Source organism: Canis aureus, chromosome 12, assembly GCF_053574225.1.
Source record: "Canis aureus isolate CA01 chromosome 12, VMU_Caureus_v.1.0, whole genome shotgun sequence".
NCBI classification, from domain to species: Eukaryota; Metazoa; Chordata; class Mammalia; order Carnivora; family Canidae; genus Canis; species Canis aureus.
Genome location: NC_135622.1, coordinates 13,113,484 through 13,136,069, shown reverse-complemented (window position 1 = coordinate 13,136,069; position 22,586 = coordinate 13,113,484). Strand labels below are relative to the sequence as shown.

General features: G+C 36.0%; 1 protein-coding gene across 1 annotated transcript in view; it reads right to left on the bottom strand.

The window, feature by feature from the left end:
- The window catches only part of RSBN1 (round spermatid basic protein 1), a 45,689-nt gene that overhangs the window by 5,678 nt on the left and 17,425 nt on the right, over positions 1-22,586 (bottom strand). The window contains exons 3-5 of the mRNA XM_077842813.1: positions 7,719-7,856; positions 7,262-7,404; positions 961-1,128 (exon numbers count right to left, since the gene is read on the bottom strand). Coding sequence (XP_077698939.1) covers positions 961-1,128; positions 7,262-7,404; positions 7,719-7,856 — 449 coding nt within the window. The remainder of the gene's footprint in view (positions 1-960; positions 1,129-7,261; positions 7,405-7,718; positions 7,857-22,586) is intronic.

Here is a 22,586-nt window from a genome sequence, read left to right as displayed (position 1 = left end):
CAGGCCACCCTGTAATGTCATTATCAGGATGGAACACAGTAGAGAGGAAACCTACCAGCCACATAAATATCACACCTTCAGCTGCCAAAGTAGAGAGGGGAAAAAAAAAGCTGAATGATCTACTTGAAATACTGTCGAGCTATGCCTGAACTAGACTTCTAAAAAAGGTCAGGTCAAACTCTATAGTAATACTGAAGGCCCTGAACTTACAAAGATGAAAAACAAAACAGTTTTTAAATAAGCTAAATTCTATGCTCTGAGCTGTGGGTTCCAACTGAATGTAAAAGGGTGCAGCCACTACGAAAAATAGTATAGCAGTTCCTCCAAAAATTTAAAATAGAATTATCAAATGATCCAGCAATTGCACTTCTGGGTATATACCCAAAAGACTGAAAGCAGGAACAGGAAGAGCTGTTTATTGACAGCAGCCAGAAGGTAGAAGCAACCCAAGTGTCCAATAATGAATGAATGCAGATCAACAAAATGTGCCATACACATACAACGGAATACTATTCACCCTTCAAAAGGAGGAAAATTAATAACATGGTACAATATGGATGAACCCTAAGGATATTAGGCTAATGAAAATAAAGCCAGTCACAAAACACTACTGTATAATTCCACTTAAATGAAGTATTTAAAGTCAAATTCACAGAAACACGAAATACAATGAAGGTTACCAGGAGCTAGGGAGAGAGGAGATAGGGGGTAGGGTTATAATGGTCTAATGGGTATACAGTTACAGTTTTGCAAGACAAAAAAATTCTCTAAATCTGCTTCACAACAATGTAAATAAACTTAACACCTTTGAAATATACACTTAAAATGGTTAATATTTTTCATTTTGTTATGTGTATTTTAGCCACAATTTCTAAAAACGTTAGTATCCAACCTTTTAAATTGAGTCCACATTTTCTTAGACAACATTAATCAACCTTGCTGTGAGTTCCCTTAACTTACCATTCACCAAACTGGACAGCTTTCAAAACCCCAACAGCAGCCGTACTCTGCCAGTCAAACCCCTGACCTACATGGTCAGCATGAGCTCTTGTCCTGTCTTCAAAGAGGACTTCACGGGGTTCACTGGTCCGAGGTAGGTACTGGAGATTTTTAATTTCATTCATTGATCTGTGGTTGATTTGGTTGTGAAGTAAAGGAGGGGAAAGTATTAACAGCAATAAGGTGAAAAAAATCTGCTAAAATATCAAATTTTAAATAAGATCAGGACTGATAAGGATTCAATGGTTTTATTCATAGCATTTTAACACACTATATTATAATGCTTAATGTGATTACCTTCTTCTCTCAGGATGTCATGATAATATAGAAGCTGTATCTGATTTGGCTCAAAGGTAGTGTTGGAATATAAAAAATTTAGTTTTCTAGCAACAGAAAACACAATTCAAAGTTCAAGGCTGTGGGTTTCTTTACTCTGACTCATCTTAACTCTCAAAACATTCCACTAGACTTGGTTCAAGATGATAAACTGAGCATGTACATATCTCCTTCTATATTAAAATGAAAGTAAAAGGCTTCAAATTATTATGGTGGGGGTGAGGGAGAGGAGATACACAAATGGATAGGAGTACAGAACTCATAACTATTGATACTGAATATATGAACTAATAACTTTTGAGCTAATAACTATTGATACTGAATATATGATAATTCATTACATCATCATCTGCTTTTTTATGTGCTCAAAAATTTCCAAATATAATAATAAAAGGTGATAGTAAAGGAATGAATAAGAATCAACAAAGGAATTAATCAGTTAATGAACAGTATCAACAAATTTCTGGAAGATGATTACTAATGTCTTGGACTAATAACACTGAGCAGAGAAAGCCATAAGCCTAGAATATACAAGAAGGGAATGGCAACTAAAAAGGCAGCTGGCCTGCCCAAAAGATCTTGGGGAAGCTTAAGACACAAAGAAAAAAGAAAAAAAGCCAAGTATAATGATGATAATAGACAGAAATGAGATAAGGCTGAGAAAGGGGGAATTAAAGTGAAATTCTGCACATAAACCTGCCACCTCTGTAAGTAAAATGAAGTCAGGCATCTACCCCCCTGGAAAAGACTATTATTGACCCACCCAGCATCCATTTCTCATATTTATTTCCCTGACAGAACTCTGATTCTCATTAGGTATCTCCTCCTATCCCGTTAAAGGACCTCATTAACAAGTTTCAGGGGTAGATCCTGATGAATCCTGACAAACGCTGGTAAGTACATTCCCCTTGTTGGAGACTGATTTAAAAATGGGCATGAACTGATTCTGGCCAGCAGTTAAGAGAGGAAATCTGCTAAGGAGATTTCTGGGAAGTTTCCTAGCCCCTAAGAGAGAAGTAAAAGAAAAGATATTTTTTTTCTTCTATTGCATATAACCAGATCCATATGTGATGCCTAGAAACATGAGTACAGAAAGAAAGCCACTGTGAGTACAAAGCCCAGGCAAAGAGAATGACAGAGCAGATAAAAGAAAATCTGATTCCTTGATAAATGTACTGAGTCACTGGCGTATATATACGGTACCTACAGCCAAGTTCTCTGGCCTTCTTGATATATGGGATAACAATTTATTTTATGAACCAGTTTGAATTAAGATTTTTATTGCTTGTAGCCAAAAGTGTCCTGATAGATTTTCAGAAAAACAACAACAACAAAATCCTCTTCATATTCTTCTCTAAATACAATGAACTTACCATATTAATAGAACTAATGTAATCCTCTGGCATGCGGACATATCCTTTAAGGTCCAGTTCTATGCCTATTAGCTCTAAAGTGAAACCTACCTAGTGATAAGGCTCACTAAAATATAAATAGAACACTCAGTAAGCCCAATGCTTTATTTCTAAATATGAATGAATCATATTATATAAGAATCATCAACTATATGAAGATAGCCTGTAACAGCCTGACAAAGACCAAAATAAACAATGCTGAAATGTAAGAATTCAAAAGAAAGGCTAAATGTCCCAAAATGAAAAGCAAAAAGATAATAGAAAATATGAGGATAATCAAACTGAGAGATCAATTACTCAACCAACAGTAGTTTCAGAAAGAAATAACAGAGAAAACAAAGAGATTACCAGGGCAATTAAGCAAGAAAAATTCCCCGAAATGAAAGGAGACATGAATCTTTAAATTTAAGGGACCTATCAAACAACAAAAAGGATTAAATAGAAGAGTAAGAATGAAAAGACCCAAAGATATCACTGTTAAATTAAGCTTTCAGAGAGGAAAAGAAAAAAGATTACCTACCAAAAAACCCCAAAATTACACTGGCATTAAGACTTCTCATAAACAATATTACATAAGAAAAAGACACTGGAGTAATGCTAAAAGTTTTTAAGGGAAAAATGTATCCTCTGGAATCCAGCTAAACTATCAATCCTATTTAATGACAGAAAAGGAAATTTTCAGACATATAATGACTCAGAATACTTTCCTTTTGTTAGAATATTACTTGAGAATGTGCTGTAAAGGAAGAGAAGGAAATAAGCATAGAAAGACGACAACTGTAGGTTAATGTAGAAATGAATTAAGAGGGAAGTCCAAGGTTGATAACTATGAAGCTTTTCACATTGAAGAGAACACAGAGCCCCAGAAGATTTCCAGGTAAAAAAAAACAATGAAATGTTAGAGTAGACAGTATGATTAAAGTTCTGGATACCTGAGGATATGATAAAGCCACAGAATCCAAGATAACTAACAATATTAAAAAAAAAAAAAGCCAAAGTCATAGTCATAAGAGCAGAAAGTATGATTTTAGAAAAAAAGATTTGGAGCAAAAAAGAGAATACAAAATATGAGGACTATGGTCAAGAAAAGTACATGTCCCCCCCTTCAAAAGAGGCGTAAATCAGAAACTGCAGGAAAAAATAGAATAATTTTGGTTTTAAAACAGCATAATCCAAACATGAGACTATAATGTGGCATGATTTTCAATATCTAGGTGAAATACAGGAAAGAAAGATCCTTTTGTATATTATCCCTTTAAGTGTTAACACTGCAACTTTAGAAATTTTTAGTCTACTGGTTAGGTCTGCAGTAAACTTATCTTCCCATATTATTATAGATGCCATTTACTGACTTTCAAATTGTAGAATATATCTATTGACAATGCATATAAAACCTAATTGTGGTTTTAAAGCAGAATGTGAATTCATCTTAAAAATGTAGAAGCACAGCTGACAAAAAGCTGAAAGGGGAGGAAGAAGGTAAAGAAAGGATCATTTAACTGTTTGGAGAACAGGAAGGAGTCCCTATCTATCATACCATGAAACTGACAAATTTCCTGCCACAGTCTTAAAACAAAAGGCATTGAAAACAGAAATGGTTTTTGCCCTTGGTAAAAAAGTGTAAGTCTCTGAACGGAAAGGTGGCCAGGAATTTTCATTACAAACCCTACTGTAGCATTTGACTTTTTAAAACCCTATGCATGTATTTAAATTTAAAGTCCATAAATTCAAAGATGATCTTCATTAGCAGTGTCCTTGATAGCTAGACAGCTTCTCACATCAATTCTACAGTTTTCAGCAATAAAAAGTTCTCATTAACATAAAAATATGATATTAGTGTTTCAGTTCTGATTTATTCACTCTAATTCAGTCTTTTGAATGCTTCACTTAAGAATATTTAACCCCAATAAAAATAAAATTTGATAGCCTCTCAGATAAGTGGAGAAAAGGTAAATTATTAAGTAAATGAGGTTGGTACAGCTGCTTAACTACTTGGAAAACATGATGAATGTCTCCCTCTGTCCTGAAATCAATACCAGGTAAATAAAACATGTAAATACTGAAATCATCAAAGTACTAGGAGAAAATGGAAATGAATATTTTGTAATACTGAATGAGAGAAGGTGATTCTAAGTCTGCCACTAGGAGAGAAACCTCAGGAAAAAAAACAGATCTGACAACACATGAAAATCTGTGAGTAAAGAAAAATAAACCAAGGGAGAAAAATTTTTTTTGAGTAAAGAAAAAACTGAAGCTGAAAGAAAAAAAATGAGAAAAATTGCAACATAAAAAAATGTACAGTCATAAAAAGAGAATTTTAAATGAAAAACAGCCTAGTAAATATATGGGTGAAATGAAAAGGGAATCACAAAAGAAGAAATACAAATTCCTCAAAGAAAAACTAATTAAAACAAGACATCTCTGCCCATCAGATCACAAAGTTAAAAAAAAAGTTAACGGAGGGTATGGGGAAAAGGTACTATCTTACTATTTGGGTGGAAGTATAAATTGGTATACTTCTGGATCAATTAGAAATGTGTATATACTCCGCATCTTTAAAATTTCTACTAAGAAAATAAACATGTATATGAATAAAGATACATATTTCCACCTACCTACCCACCAACCTGCCAGCAATCAGTGATGATAGATTTCTACAACCAGCTTCAGGAGAAGATGGCTGATTGTAGCTGATTTGCTTATTTCTGTGGTATAAATACTCCCAACATGGCCAATTTCAAGCAACTAACGTGACCTCATTCAATGTGGAATTGGGAGGCTAAGAATGGCCCTGTCCAGCAGACCACTGTCCTGTTTGTCAAAATTCTATTTACACTGAAAAACTGAAAGAAATTTACACTAAGAAAGAACTGGTTAAGTAAATCTTGATACAACCATTCAGTGAGAACAACACAATCATTTAGAAATGATGATATAGCTGTATCTTAATATAACACATTAAATTTAAGGGATTGAGAAAACCACCAAGTTTTAAAGTAAACATCACATAAAGAAGGAGTTCATCTGTGTATAAAGTTTAGGAGTATAATACAGACTAAAATTTGAAAGGTGAATATGCCTAAATAGGTGGGATTATGGGTATTTTTTGCCTTTTCACTATTTTCTATTATCTGATTTTTCTAAAACCTTATAATAATCAGGAAATAATGGTCATTTCTTTTCTGGAAAGATTATAGAACAAAAATTGTATACAGTACTTAAGAATTTAGGATTTCCAGACTTATCATCATGATATACAACTGCCATGGTCTAAGCAATGTGCAGTAGTTTACTGCCAGCTTCCACCATGCCACCATCTTATATTCATATATAGTTTTTACCAAATATTTTCATGCAGTATCTCAAGTACCTAAGGTTATTCCATACTTAGCTTTAGCATCATTCCCCTATAAGCTTTAACGTAAGGGCTAGACTACTCCATTAAAATTCACTTCTGAGAGTGCCTGAGTGGCGCTCAGTCAGTTAAGCATCTATTTGCCTTTGACCCAGGTCATGTGATCCCAGGCTCCTGGGATCAAGCCCTGTGTCAGGTTCCCTGCTCAGTGGGAGAGCCTGCTTTTCCCACTCCCTCTGCCCTCCCCCCGATGGTGCTCTCTTTCTCACACTAATAAATAAATAAAATCTTTTAAAAATAAATAAATAAATCTCACTTCTGGATACTTATTTGGGGTTGTTATTTCCATACTCTAAGCAAATATAAATCATTTTCAGTCTCATTAAATGAGATTTTTCATAGTACTAGAATAAATCAATCTATATCTGTTTTAAGTATCTGAAATACTAAATATGTTAGCCCAGTATGAATGACTATAGGAAATCTACATTATTGGTTTCATTCAGCAAACACTGATCGCCAACTATGGGTCATGGAGACTGAGAAGAATAAAACAGCTCAAAATTTAGTAAAAAACAAAAATATGTAAACACATCATTAAAGAACAGAATGCTGTGTGAACACAGAGAAGGAAACAATTAATTGTGTATGGAAACAAAGAAAAGCTTCACAAAGGAAGTGACATCCAAGTTTAGTTTTGAAAATTTATTAAGAGTTTGTCAGGTAGAGAGGAAGATGGGGAAGGAGATGCCATTCCAAGTGAAAAGAATAGTACTTACAAAGCTGTGAAAGACCATAGTTTGAAAACTAAATTCTTCAAGGCTGGAATAGAAACAGATCTAGCTAGAAATACAACCAGATTATGAAAGATCCTTGTAGCCACACAAAGAAGTTTGGACTTTTATCTTGCAGGCAGGTAGGATCCAGGTTTTAAGAAAATAGGTAAAAATTAAATTTGTTTTTTTAGAAGGATGCCTCACTCTGATGACCAAGTAATGAGTGGACTGGACTAAGAAACTGATCACTGAAGATTCCTTAAGACAGCTCTTCAAATAATCTAGACAAATGGTTTTTCAAACTGCTCAGGTCTCAATCATTTTTATAACCAACGAAACTTTTAAAAAGTGCTTTTGCTTATTTGGGAAAAATAAATGTTTACCGTCGTCTTTTGAAGGGTGACTTTGGCATATCTGCTGTAGGGATCATCTGCTCTCCTGGCCTTACCCACATGATTGGCCCATCATCACTCTGGGACCTACACTGGAGTCGGAGGCTGGAAAGTGTACCCCAGGGCAAAGTCATCTAGAAGTCAGAAGAATGATTCACATTAAAATTTTTTTTGTTGTTTTTTTTTTTTACTATTTACAAGTTAACCCAAAACCAAAAGAAAGCTCTAGGAAGTTTACTTTGTATATGTATATGAAGAAATAAATGCTATATAATAGTTTATATGTAAAGAAAGAGTAACTGAAGTTAATTATTCTAAACATTTCTATTTAGAACACTGGAGAAAATTTAATTTTAATAGAAAAGATTAACTTAATATTAATATTTTTTAATAGAAAGTGTCCACTAAAGTAATGATCAGAACTCTAATAACTGGAATTAACACTCACTTTCAGAAATGGTGATTCTTCTAACATATCAAGGAACTCTGGGAAATAATCACCAACTTCTTCATCTACTGCTCCAACAAGACTTATCTGCCGCATGGGACCTGCTCGGTAGGTGCCACAGCAGTATGTCCTGTTGACCTGAGATAAAATGAAAGAGGGGAGAGAAAGGACTGAAGTACACTATAATATAAGAATTAGAATATTGTTTCCAATGTTGCTATTTCTTCTACATACTAAAAACTCAATAGTCAGTACCTTGTATAAAGTTCATAGTTAGAGAACGGTGCCCTAGCACACTGACAAACACATTAATCTGATAAGTGCCACAAACAGAAATTTCAAAGAGCAAGCTAATCTATGATCCCAACATCTCAAAGAAACATTGAAGACACTAAGATACACTTAAACTTGTCTGAGAATGATGATTTTTGTACTTTGTAAACACTCTAAAGTGATATTTAGGCAAAAAAAAAAAAAAAGAAAAAGGTAAATAAGCAGGAAAAATTGGCAGGGCAAAGGAACAACAACAACAAAAAGGACCATGGTCAGATTATTCTTCCATATCCATTTTGCAGTCCCTAATGAAAAACTTTCACACCAGGCCAATACCAGGCTGACTGCTACCAAACCCAACCTCCCTTAATTACTTGAATATAAGATCCTCTACCCTAGGCAAACTGATCTCTTTTTGTCTACCCAACTTATGCCAAACATACTTCCACCTGCAATGATTTTTCTCTTAAACCAGCCCTATTTGGAATGTTCTCTTTTTTGCCAACACAAATCTTATCTTTCAAAGATCAGTTCAAGACTTTTCTTCTGGAAGTCTTCCTGGTCACCCTTCATGATCTTTTCCTTTTCTGAAATCTAATGTTATCTGTAAGCACTTAGACATATTTTTTTTTGACATTTTCTTTATATCAACTCTCTAGTGAATCTAGGGCATATTTTATACCAATTCGTAGCCCAAGGAATCCTAGCATTCAAATGGAATCTATTAGTAGCCCTGAAACTTCTATTACACTGTATGTTAACTAACTGGAATTTAAATGAAAAATTAAAAAAAAAAAACAATAAATGGAATCTACCAATTCAAAACAATCTGATATTATTCTTCTAAGTCATTTCTTGTATTTTCTTGTATTCCCACCTCCAATTTCAAATGAATGTTTCTCAAGGGTCAACATGGATCCATGCATACAGATGACTAGACTATAAATGCTTAATTCTAACCAGAACTTCCACCTTGGATCAGTAACCAAGCATTCTCTACCTTAGTTAAGGTACAGATGAGGGGGGTGCCTGGTGCTCGATTGGTTATGCAAGCAACTCTTGATTTCAGCTCAGGTCATGATCTCAGAGTCAAGCTCCGCAGCCAGCGGGGGGGGAGTCCTCTTGAGATGTATACTCTCTCCTCTGTCTGCCTGCCCCTCCCCTTCCACACAGGCAAACTCTCTCTCTCTCTCTCAAATAAATAAAGAAATCTTTAAAAAAGATTTCAATTGTCTAAAATACTACTAATTTTGCCTCAATTCAAGGCACAAACAAGAATCTAGTATTTTTTGTAAAAGATTTTATTTATTTGAGAGTGCGCGAGCAAGAGAGAAAACAAACACAAGCAAGGGGAGGGGGAAGAGGGAGAGAGAGAAGTAGACTCCCCACTGAGCAGGGAGCTCAATGCAGGGCTTGATCCTGGGACTCCAGGATCATGACCTGAGCCAAAGGCAGACGCTTAACTGACTGAGCCATCCAGGCAACCCTCCCCCCCCATCTAGTATTTCTTACACAGTTCTTTACTCTTAGTTCCCTAGCAGCATTTTTGAACCTACTATTTTTCTTCTGTAGACAATTTAATAGCACTTCTATTCATATACAATACACACAGAAAAAAGGTCTTAGCTCTTATTCTCAAATGTCAGATTTCTTAATTCCTTATAAATCTTTCTCAAGAAAACCTTATACAATCATGAAGCAGCAACTACCCACAACAAAAGTTACCTTGCGTATATTTGTATGATTTACTTTCTATTCATTTGTATGATCATCATGCTATGCAAAGCCAGAGGAGGCAGACTGGGAAAGAAGATCTTGGAATACAGAAATAAGGGGAAATAGGGACGCCTGGGTGGCTCAGCAGTTGAGTGTCTGCCTTTGACTCAGGGTGTGATCCTGGGGTCTGGAATCGAGTCCCACACTGGGCTCCTGCAGAGAGCCTGCTTCTCCCTCTGCCTATGTCTCTGCCTCTCTCATGAATAAATAAATAAAATCTTTAAAAAAGGAAATAAGGGGAAGTAGAAAAGCTTTTCTTTTTTTTTCTTTTTTTTTTTTTAAGATTTTATTTATTTATTTATTCATGAAAGACTGAGAGACAGAGAGAGAGAGCGCCAGAGACAAAGGCAGAGGGAGAAGCAGGCTCCATGCACAGGGAGCCCGATGTGGGATTCGATCCCGGGTCTCCAGGATCGCGCCCTGGGCCAAAGGCAGGCGCTAAACCGCTGCGCCACCCAGGGATCCCTCTTTTTTTTTTTTTTTTTAAAGATTTTATTTATTCATTCATAGAGAGAGAGAGAGGGAGAGAGGCAGAGTCACAGGCAGAGGGAGAAGCAGACTACATGCAGGGAGCCCAACGTGGGACTCAATCCTGGGTCTCCAGGATCACACCCCGGGCTGCAGGTGGCGCTAAACCGCTGCGCCACCAGGGCTGCCCTAGAAAAGCTTTTCTAATAATCACTATTCTAACCTTTCTGAGCCAAGCACCATAAAACAATTAAAGCAGATTAAACTTCCATACCAGTTCTAGGAATAGCATGCTTTCAGGGATAATATGAGTCTGTGTGTCACATTTTGGTAATTCTCACAGTATTTCAAACTTTTTTATTATTATTGTATTTATTATGATGATCAGTGCTCTTTGATGTTACTACCTGTAATTGTTTTGGGACACCACGAACCATGCCCACATAAGACAGTGAACTTAAATCAATAAAAACTGCATGTGTACAGACTGCTTTTACCGACTGGCTGTCCCCCCATCTCTTTCCCTCCTCCTCAAGCTTAGGCCCTATTCCCTAAGACACAGCAAAACTGAAATTAGGCCACTTAATAACCCTACAATGGTCTGTTTAAGTGAAATAAAGAGTCACATGTCTCTTGTTTTAAATCAAAAGTCAGAAATGGTTAAGCTTAGTGAGTAAGGCATGCCAAAAACTAGGTCTCTTGCACCAAACAGCCAAGTTGTGAATAAAGGAAAATTTCCTGGAGGTAACTGAAAGTTCCACCACTGTGAAACACAAAAATGATAAGAAAGAGAGCTTTACCTCTGATATAAAGAAAGTTTTAGTGGTCTAGATAAATCAAAGCAGCCACTACATTCCTTTAAGCCAAAGCCCAATTCAGAGCAAGCCCCAACTCATCAATTCTCTGAAGGTTGAGAAAGGTGAGGAAGTTGCAGAAGAAAAGTTTGAAGCTAACAGAGATTCATGAGATTTAAGGAAAGACTCCATATCCATAACAGGAAAGTGCAAGGTGAAGCAGCAAGTGCTGATACAGAAGCTGCAGCAAATTATACAGAAGATCTAACTAAGATAATTAATGAAGATGGCTACACTAAACAACAGATTTTCAATGTAGTAAAAAATAGCCTTATATTGAAAGAGGATGCCATCTAGGACTTTCATAGCTAGAGGTCAGTGCCTGGCTTCAAAGCTTCAAGGGACAGGCTGACTCTCTTATCAGAGGATAATGCAGTTGGTGACTCTAACTTGAAACCAAAGCTCATTTACCATTCCAAAAATCCTAGGACCCTTAAGAACTACGCTAAACCTATTCTGCCTATGCTCTGTAAATGGAACAACAAAGCCTGGATGACAGCACAGCTGCTTACAAAACATGGTTTACTGAATATTTTAAGCCCACTGTTGAGACCTACTGCTCAGAAAAAAAAGATTCCTTTCAAAACATAACTGCTCACTGACCATGCACCTGGTTACCAGAATGCTGATGGAAATGTACAATGAGATTAATATTGTTTTCATGCCTGCCAACGCAACATCTACTCTGCAGCCCATGGATCAAGGAGTCATTTCAATTTTCAAGTCTTTATTTGTAAGGCTATATATAGCTGCCAGAAATAGTGATTCCTCTGATGGGTCTGGGCAAAGTAAATGGAAAACCTTCAGGAAAGGATTTACCATCCCCAATGCCATTAAGAACATTCGTGATTCACAGGAAGAGGTCAAAATATCAATATTAACAGGAGTCTGGAAGAAGTTGAAACCAATACTCATGAATGACTTTGAGGGGTTTGAGACTTCAGTGGAGTCAGTAACTGCAGGTGTGGTGGAAACAGCAAGTGAACTCGATAGGATTAGAATTAGAGCCTGAAGATGGGAATAGATTTTGCAGGAATATCATGGTAGCACTTTAGCAGGTAAGGAGCTGTTTCTGATGGATGAGCAAAAAAAAAGTGGTTTCTTGAGATGGAATCTACTCCTGGCAAAGATGCTATGAAGATTGTTGAAATGACAACAAAGGATTCAGAATATCACATAAACATCGTTGATAAAACAGCAACAGGATTTGAGAGGACTAACTCCAATTGTGAAAGAAGTTCTACATGGATAAAATGCTATCAAACAGCATCACATGCTACAGAGATATTGTTTGTGAAAGAGTCAATCAATGTGGCAAACTTCATTGCTGTCTTAAGAAACTGCCACAGCCACCCAACCTTCAGCAGCTACCACCTTGATCAGTCAGCAGCCATCAACACTAAGCAAGACCCTCCACCAGCAAAAAGACTGACCTGCCAAAAGCACAGATGATGGTAGTTATTAGCATTTTTTAGCAATAGAGCCATTTTAAATTAAAGAATTTGTACTGTTTCTTTAGACATACTGCTACTGCCCACTTAATAGACTGTAACAATATAGTGCAAATATAACATTTATATGCACTGGGAAACCAAAAAATTCATTGGACTTGCTTTATTGTGGTAGTCTGGAACCAAAACCACAATACCCCCAAGGTATGCCTATACTTTCTGTACTAAAGGAGACAATACTCGGTACCGCACAAATGACATCTGGAGTATTAGTTCCCCGCTCTGGGCTTTAAAAAGTATGTAACTAGAGTACATGCAAAGGGAACAATTAAGATGATTAGTGACTTGAAATTCATGTAAATTGGAAAAAGTGTGAAGAAATTATTTAACTTGAAAAGACTGAAGAAGAGTAGATTTATATAACTTTAAATAGAAAACAGGAATTGTGAGAAAGTTAGTTATCATTCATTTAATGAAAGTTTACTATATATTACATGTCAGACACTGTCCTAACCACAGATATAGCAAACCAGACCCACTCTTGACCCCTGGAAGCTAACAGTCTAGTAGGGAGACGCAGACACTAATCTAAACGAAAATTTAATTATAAACTGTGATGAATCCTCAGAATGGAATAAGACACTGTAGAAGAGGACAAGGGATCCTGATCTAGAGAATACAGTGTTCCTCGAAGTAACCGAGTTAAAATCTGTAAAACAAGTTTAAAGAAAACAAAATCCCTTAAGAATCGCCCTTTCCAAGGTCTAAAAGAAAGCTAATGATGCAAAACACACAAAGCAAAAGAAAGAAATAAGGATGAGGCTAGACAAATGAGCTGTAGCTGGATTATGGAGAGCCTTGAAGACTACATTAAAGATTTGTGAAATCACTAAAAGATCTAAAGTAGTAAAAGGAAAGCTATCAATTTGCCTTTGTCTTTTTAGAGCAGAGAGGGCTTGGTATTTGTTTCATTTTCTCAGAGGGGTGCTGAAAGAGACTTAGGCTTCTGTAATATTCCAAATAAGAAATGATAAACTAGTAATGGTGGAGATGATTAGAAAAAGATAAAAAAATATATATATATATTTGAAAAATATCCAAGAGATAAAATTGTCAGGACTTGGAGACAGACTGGATATGATAGAGCAGAGAAAAAAGTACCCAAAGATGTCTCCCAGGTTCTGACCTTTGCAATGAGATATAGAAACCACTCTTTCTACTGGGGGACCACCAGGTTTGGGTGGGAAGGTGTTATCTTAAGTTCTGAACATGATGAGCTTTAAGTGTGTGGTGGGCTGAATAATGGCCCCCAAAGATATCTAGGTCCTAATCCCTGAAACCTGAGAACATCACCTTATATGGCAAAAGAACGTTACAATTGTGAATAAATTGGGAATCTTGAAATGGGGAGAGTAGCCTACTCTATCCAGGTGAGCCCTATTTATAATCACATGCATCCTTTTTTTTTTTTTTTTAAATCACATGCATCCTTATAAGGAGGCAGCACAGGGAGATTTGCAGGGAAGAGGTGGTGATGAAATAATGGAAGCAGAGAGTAGAGTGACTTACTTTGCAGATGGAGGAAGGGGCCACAAACTAGGAAAAATACATGGCTACTAGAAGCTAAAACAGGCAAAAAACCAACAAAGCTCCTTCAGAGCCTTCAGAACTGTAAGAAACTATAAGTTTGTACTGTTTTAAGGCACTATCTTTATGGTAATTTGTTACAGGAGCAATAGGGACTAACACCAAGTACCTATAAAACACCCCAAGTGGGTATGTCAAGAGAACAGCTGGGTCTAAAATCATGTGGTTTAGACTGGGGATATAAATCCTAGTCATTGGCTACAGAACATATATAGTTCAAATAGCTGGGGTTGGTAGTGAGAGGAGAAAATAAGATTGAGAGAATTCTTTAAATGGAAAGACTGAGCAACCCTCAATAGGGCCGTATAAACTTTCATTCCTGCCCAGCACTCTAGGAAGGTATGTATTGCCCCACAGCCTCACTAATGTTATCAGACTTTTGGATTTTTATTAATTGGTAAGTAAAAACTACCTTCTTAGTAGTTCTAATATCCACTTTCTTAGGAATGAAGCTTTGTATCTTTTCACATAAGAGAAAGTGCTCTTTGTATTTCTTTTTCTGTGAGCAACCCATTCACAATGCTTGCTTATATTTAAATTGGGCTACTAGTATTTCTTTCTCTTATCTACTTCTAGAACCCTTAATGATTTAGGAAAGTTAATCCTCTGTCAGCGATATGAATTGTTTATAATTTTTCACAACTTGTCCTTTGACTATTGACAGTGATTTTTGTTTTGTTTTGGTTGTAGTCAGAAAGACCTTTTGAACTACAAAGTTATGAAAGAATTCTTCCATTAATCCATCTTCTACATTTAAATCTTTAATGTCATTCAGAATGTATCTTGGTATCTAGGGATATGAATACTAATATGAATTCTAGATAAATACCTGATGTCCCAACACTGTCATCTCTCTACCATCAATGATTTGAGATACTATAATTTTTATGTATCAAATGCCTGTATGTATTTGGGCCTATTTCTAGACTTTTCTGTTTCACTGAATAATGTTCATAAACTAATATACACTTAATCATTAAATCTCTAGAATGTATTGATATCTGATAGGGTACTCCTCTACCACTGCTTTCCTTTTTTTTTTTATCATTTTGAGGTTGGTTCTTCTTAATCCAAAAATATATCTTTCCATCTAAGTCTTCTTTTGTGTGATGTCTTAATGCAAAGAATCTGGTAAAGGTGAAAACATAAGGAGGGCTGCTATCTAAACATGGCAGACAGAACAAAAGATTTAGGTCTATTCCTTATCAAAATCCACTTGAGAGTAAAACAGAAAGGTTATAAATCCCAGGAGCTCAAAGAGAACAGAAGTAAAAAAAATGACAGATACAAGCTAGCAAACCATTTTTCACAAGGGAAAAAATGTATACGGAAATTAGCAGATTGAGAACTTTGAATACTGGGATCCCTGGGTGGCACAGCGGTTTGGCGCCTGCCTTTGGCCCAGGGCGCGATCCTGGAGACCCGGGATCGAATCCCACGTCGGGCTCCCGGTGCATGGAGCCTGCTTCTCCCTCTGCCTGTGTCTCTGCCTCTCTCTCTCTCTCTCTGTGTGTGACTATCATAAAAAAAATTAAAAAAAAAAAAAAAAGAGAACTTTGAATACTGAATTCCCATACAGAAGATAATCAGTCAGTTTGTGCTACAGAATCAGAGAAAGGCTAAGTAGAAGGTGGGAAACAAAGCATAGAACTGAAAACTGGGGAGATGGGTTTATAATTTGTATAAGAATTAGTTAGACCCCCTCTGCTCATGTTCTCCACCACCTGTCCTATCCCACACTCTTGCCCTACCTTGTGGAGAAAATGAACCAAAGAGACTATGGAAACAAAGACAGCAGGCACAAATAGGAAAGAGGGCCATTATACTGACAACAAACAATTAAGTAAAATTCCCTATATTCAACAATGATCTCTCTACCTACTTCCACAGTTCAGCTCCAAGAATTCTAGCAGAAAAATAACCTACTCTACTCCCCTGGCAAAAAATATGGTAGTCTTAGCTGTAGAAATTAAAAGCCACAGAGAAAAGAACTCTAAATGTTGATACCTGGAGCTTTTCTTACAACAATATGGCCAGATTCCCTACCCAGTCATCAAATGGCCAATCCCAGTCATATGACCACAGTTTCTAATCAGTTTTGTACTAACACATGTTTCAATACAAACAGATCACCAGACATTTGAAGAAAACACATAAGATTAAAACAAAAAAGAACTTGATGAAACAAACTACAAGAAAATTTCAAAACCAGTATTAATACCATCAAAGAGATGAAAGATGATATTGCATCCATGGAATAAGTTATTTAAATTAAAAAAAAAAAAAACACCCCAAGGTCTTAAATTCAAAACATTACAGCTAAAATAAATCAACAGGAGGAAAAGATGATAGTTAAATCTTTCCAGAAAGTAGAACAAAAAGACAAAGAAAACTAAAAGGAGTGATAGGAAAAATTCATAGGTTCAGTCAGGAGGCCTAATATCTAACTAATAAAAGTCTCAGGAAAAGAGAACGGTGAACAGTGAGGTAAGGAAATTAACAAAGAAAACAAGAAAACTTACCCAAACAAGAGGATATGCATTTTCAGAATGAGAAATATTCATCAGAGTAAATATAAAAGGACTCATACCAATGAAATCTGAGAAAATCATGTGGGTTGGAGGTGGTCTTCAGTTGTACTGATAATATTTCTTAGGCCAAGCAGTTAGAACATAGCTGTTTATTCTTTATACCTCTATGTATGTCTGAAATGTTTTACAGTAAATTAAAAAAAAGAAACCCAATTAAAAAAAAAACTCAAGGAACATTATCCTCAGTATTCTGAAATTCTGCAGGAAAGAGATTTTAAAATAAGTTTCCAGAGAGAGAGAGAGAGAGAGAAAAAAAAAAAAACAAAAAAACACCTAAAAACATCAGGAATCACCATGATACTGGATTTCTCAATAGCAACACTAGAAGCTTAATACACTGGAGTAATGCACTTTTATAGATCTCAAGAAAATGATCTCCAACCTAGAATGCCACACCTATCTGAACTACCAAAAAATGTAATGGTAGGATAAAGACTTTAGACATATGAAGTATCATTTGAGTCACTGAATTCAGTCAACAGAAGAGTCATGGAATCCCGTGATGCGAGTAAAAGGCAAATAGAAATCCAAGGACATACATGGGATATATACAGGACATACATACAGACATACATACACACACACATACATACATAAAAAAACTTTTTTTTGAGAGAGAGACAGAGATAGTGACAGATATAGCAAGAGAGCACAAGCAGGGAGGAGAGGAAGAAACTGGCTCCCCACTGAGCAGGGAGCCCCATGTGGGGCTTGATCCCAGGACTCTGGGATCATATCCTGAGCTGAAGGCAAATGCTTAACTGACTGAGCCACTGAGTCGCCCCTCTACACTGTGATATTACCAAACTGTAAACAACCCAAATGTACAACAGGAGAATAGTGATATAATCACACAGCAAAATACCAAATATAGCTGTTAAAATGAATGAACTAATTATATGTATCAACATAATCCTCTGAAGCAATGTTGAACCAAAGCAATTTGTAGAATGATACATGCAAAATACTATTTATAAAATGTTAAATCACACAAAACAGTTTTATGTAGTTTATATGTTCACATATGCACAGCAAAATATTAGAAGATGCATAGAAATAATGAACCACAAATTCAGAAGAAAGATTTATTTCTGGGGAGAAAGAAAAAGCTTAGTGTTTTATTATAAATGAAGGAAACATAAAGAATTCACTTAATTTGCATTTTATGTGAAAATGGAGAGGGAAAGATTAAAAGGGTGCGAGTGGGTAAAGATCCTAAGCAAGTGGGTACAGTTTTTGTTTCAAATGATGAAAAAGTTCTAGAAATGGATAATGGTTATGGCTATATAACATTGTGAAAGCACTTAATGCCAACAAATTATGTACCTAAAAATAGTTAAACAGTAATTTTGTTATGTATATTTTGTAACAATCTTCAAGTGAGGAATGGAAATCTAGAACAGAGGCGAAAGATTCGCTTTTGAGGAAGAGGTGGGATTTTTTTTCTATTTTAACAGGAGGGAAGGCAGAAAAGATGTACACAGATAAAAAGTGTAAATAGTCTTCATGAAGAACAAACAAGCAAGTTGACCAAAGAAAAGCCGCAAGCTTCCCAGACAATGTTGAGTACCCACTGGCAGCCTTATGAAACCTTAGGAGGAGACAAGCTCCTGAATAATTACCAACCCAAAAGTGATTTTCTAAAACGTTTGCACTTTGTAGAGGTTAGACAAGATTATTTCTAAGAGCCCATAGTTTATGATTTCTATGAAATTCTAAAAGGATGATCTACAGGTCAGATGAAGGAAAACACAGTAATGCTAGATGGAATATATGTCCAAAGTTTCTTAAATTTGCCTGATCACAGGATTTGAATCACTTGACATATTTATCGCAGGCCTCACTCCAGACCTAATCAGAATTTCCAAGAGAAGAACCTGAGATTCTAAATATGTGTTTGGAATCAGCAACCCCAGATTATTCTTAGGATCTGGCAAGTTTGAAAAACTCTGGTCTGGAAATGGCATTCGAAAGCAAAGAACAAGTTGAGTAGAGGAGTATTAGGAGAACTGGAGGAAGGTAAATAGAGACTAAAGAACAGAAAAAAGTAAGGCTGCCATGGAAGCAAGGGACAGAATGCCAGAAAAAACTCAACCATTAGTAGAATCAGAAGGCAAAAGGGGAGAGGAGAAGGATTGTGGGATCAAGGGAGAAAATGCCTATAAGAAAATAGTTAGTTCTGCATGCATTTAAAAAAAAATCTTAAATCTATAAAAGTTCAAGCAATTATATTTAAAAATATATATTGCTGTCAATAGGTTATATCCTCCTTTAGATTAGAAACCTAACTTTATGGGGCTCCTAGGTAGCTCAGTCAGTTAAGCATCTAATCTAACTTTTGCTTTCAGCTCAGGGCATGATCTCTGGGTCCTGGCACTGAGCCAGGCAGGGCTCCACACTCACCAGGGAGTCGGCTTGGGATTCTCTCCTCCTCCCACCCCCGTCCCTCCCCCACTCGCATGCATACATCGTCTCTTTCTCTCAAATAAAAAAAAAATCTTTAAAAAAAGAAAAAAAAGAAACTCAACTTCACAGTTATCCTGTATCAATTGCTCAGAGTGAAAGAAGCTCAACTGTGCTCCAAATACATACACTTTTTGCATTTATTTATTTATTTATTTATTTATTTATTTATTTATTTATGATGGGTCAGAGAGAGAGAGAGAGAGAGAGAGAGAGAGAGCAGAGACACAGGCAGAGGGAGAAGCAGGCTCCATGCACCAGGAGCCCGATGTGGGATTCGATCCCGGGTCTCCAGGATTGTGCCCTGGGCCAAAGGCAGGCGCTAAACCACTGCGCCACCCAGGGATCCCACATACACTTTTTAGTAAGGACAGTCATGAGTCAGTTAAAACTTAGAAGAGACCAATTCTATTCATAACTGCCAAAACTTGGAAGCAACCAAGATGTCCTTCAGTAGGTGAATAAACTGATAAACTGTAGTTTATCCAGACATTATTAAAAAAAAAAACAAACTATCAATCCATGAAAAAGACATGGATGAATCTTAGTGCATATTAAGTGAAAGCAGCCAATCTGAAAAGGCTACATAATATTTGATTCCAATTATATTACATTCTGGAAAAGGCAAAGCTATGAAGAGAGTAAAAAGATCGGTGTTTGCCAAGGGTTGGGAGAGGAAGGAAAAGGATGACGAGGAAGAGCACAGATTTTTAAGATGTGAAAATACTCTGTGTACTTATACATATCATTATGCATTAGTCCAAACCCACAGAAGTACACCACCAAGAGTGAACTATAATGTAAACTACAGATTTTGGGTGATTATAATGAATCAACATAGGTTTATCACTTGTAATAAATGAACCACTGGGGGAGGGGGGATGTTAATAATGGGGGAAGGCTGTGCACAGATGGGGGCAGAGAGTATTCAGGAAATCTTTGTACATTCCCTCCATTTTGCCATGAATCCAAAACTACCTAAAAAAGAAATTCTTAAACACACACATACCCAAAACTAGAAGACCATCAAGCTAGAAATATACTATATGGACATCCTTCCCCCAACTAAGGGCAGGGGTAATTATTTTACAGAACTCATGTTTTAGGAAGACGCCTAATCAATCTGAATGTTTAAAAATCAGAAAGGAAAAAGCTAGCCAGCAATCTTCCTAACCTCGTGATCTGTGAATAGAAAAGCATTCCTACTTTAAAACATATAGTGAAAAAGTAGTGCAAGTCAAAATGAATTTATTATAAGCTGTACTTAGAGAAAAAAGAACCAAACCTACCATTCCTATGCTGGTTTATTTTATAAAGCCAACTACTTAAAATATTTATTTCTCCTTTTATATAACACACTGATTGATGTGTAGTTCGTAAGGAGTTTCTCAGTTATTTAGAAAGTACAAAGCACTCTACTGGTTCAACTCTTAGTACTACCAATTCACCATAAAATGTTAATTATATTGATTAAAGATGAGGAGCACCTAATAAGCCCATTTTAATTTTAGGCCTTGACAGAACACAAAATGAAGAAATAACATTTGCTGATTTTCTCTGGAATAGTAGACATTACCATTTATAGTAATAAAAGTAGTATGTACAAGAACTTCTCCCACCAACCACCTAAATAAAGTTAAAGATCTATGATCCTCAGTAAAAGACTTCAACATTTTCTTTTAAGGAGAATTTTTTTTATAATAAATTTATTTTTTATTGGTGTTCAATTTGCCAACATACAGAATAATACCCAGTGCTCATCCCGTCAAGTGCCCCCCTCAGTGCCCGTCACCCATTCACCCCACCCCCCGCCCTCCTCCCCTTCCACCACCCCTAGGTTCGTTTCCCAGAGTTAGGAGTCTTTATGTTCTGTCAAGGAGAATTTAAAACATGCACATTTGCCAGATAAAGAAAACAAAATCTTACTATCGTAGATAGGCTTTTTTAATCAATTGCCTCTCTTCCCACCACACATATATACATATCCTTCTTCTCCATATATACCCTTCAGTTATCTAGGTGCTCTAAGGTGAAAATAATCTCAGATGGCAATATTTAAAACAACTCTTCATTTAATTTTACTATATTTTTAGTGTTTTAGTGGTTTTTTGTTGTTGCTTTGACTTGCAATTCCTGTACAGAATCTACAGTCTATAGCTTTGTTGGCTCATGACCAGCAGTATCAGCATCATCTGGAAACTCATCAAAAATGCAGCCTATACAGCCCCAACCCAGACATATAAAATAAAAATCTGCATTATATAGACACATTAAAACCTGGTAATCCTCACCTGTAGAATTTAATTCCACCCAGAGAAAGAAGAAAAAATAATTCCTCTTTGAAGATCTGCCACTATTTAACCTTGGGGAAGGTCACAACCAAAGTGTGAGCTTCCTCATCTATAAAATGAAGGCTTGGAAATGGCCCCCACCTGCTCTAAAATCCTGTTAGTCCGTAAGATGACTAGAAAACTATTTTAATTTTCAATCAGTTTATCATCTACAATAGGATTTTTATAAGAAGGGGAGTCAAGGATTATATGCTCATTATAGAACTATCACACTTCAAAGTTTAAAACCATTAAAAAGTTCTTAAAAAGCAAGTAACTACAAGATATAGCACTTAAGTAAAAAAGTCATAAATTATATTTATTCCTAAAACGTGTACATGTCTATTAGGGAGAAATATATTTCAAAGTGGACACTAATATTTCTCCACTAATTAACAAAACATTCCACACTTAAAAGTTTTTGGTCAAAATTGTTATTTCGCCAATGACTATTTAAAACTTAATTCTAAATAAATAAATAAATAAATAAATAAATAAATAAATAAATAAATAAATAAATCTATCTTAATTAGATCTATGGGAATCCTGGGTGGCTCAGCAGTTTAGCACCTGCCTTCAGCCCAGGGTGTGATCCTGGAGACCCGGGATCGAGTCCCATGTCGGGCTCCCTGCAAGGAGCCTGCTTCTCCCTCTGCCTCTGCCTCTCTCTCTCTCTTTGTGTGTGTGTGTCTCTCTCATGAATAAATAAATAAAATCTTAAAAAAAAAAAATTAGATCTGAAAAGTAATCAAATTTGAGGATTAGATTAGCTTGGTGCTTCAACTGAGATTTATCATAAACTTAAATTTCCTTTGGTATTAAAATATGAGTTTCATATAATATGAAAACAACAACAAAAACAACTTTATGTGGATCTTAGCTTTGCCACTACAATAATTTAAAAATGTAAAAATTATGGAAGCTACAACTATTCTTGCACAAAACAAACCTACATTTTACTTCCTTTGACTAGTGCAGATATGTTCTAAAGTAGTGCTTCCCAAATCTTAATGTG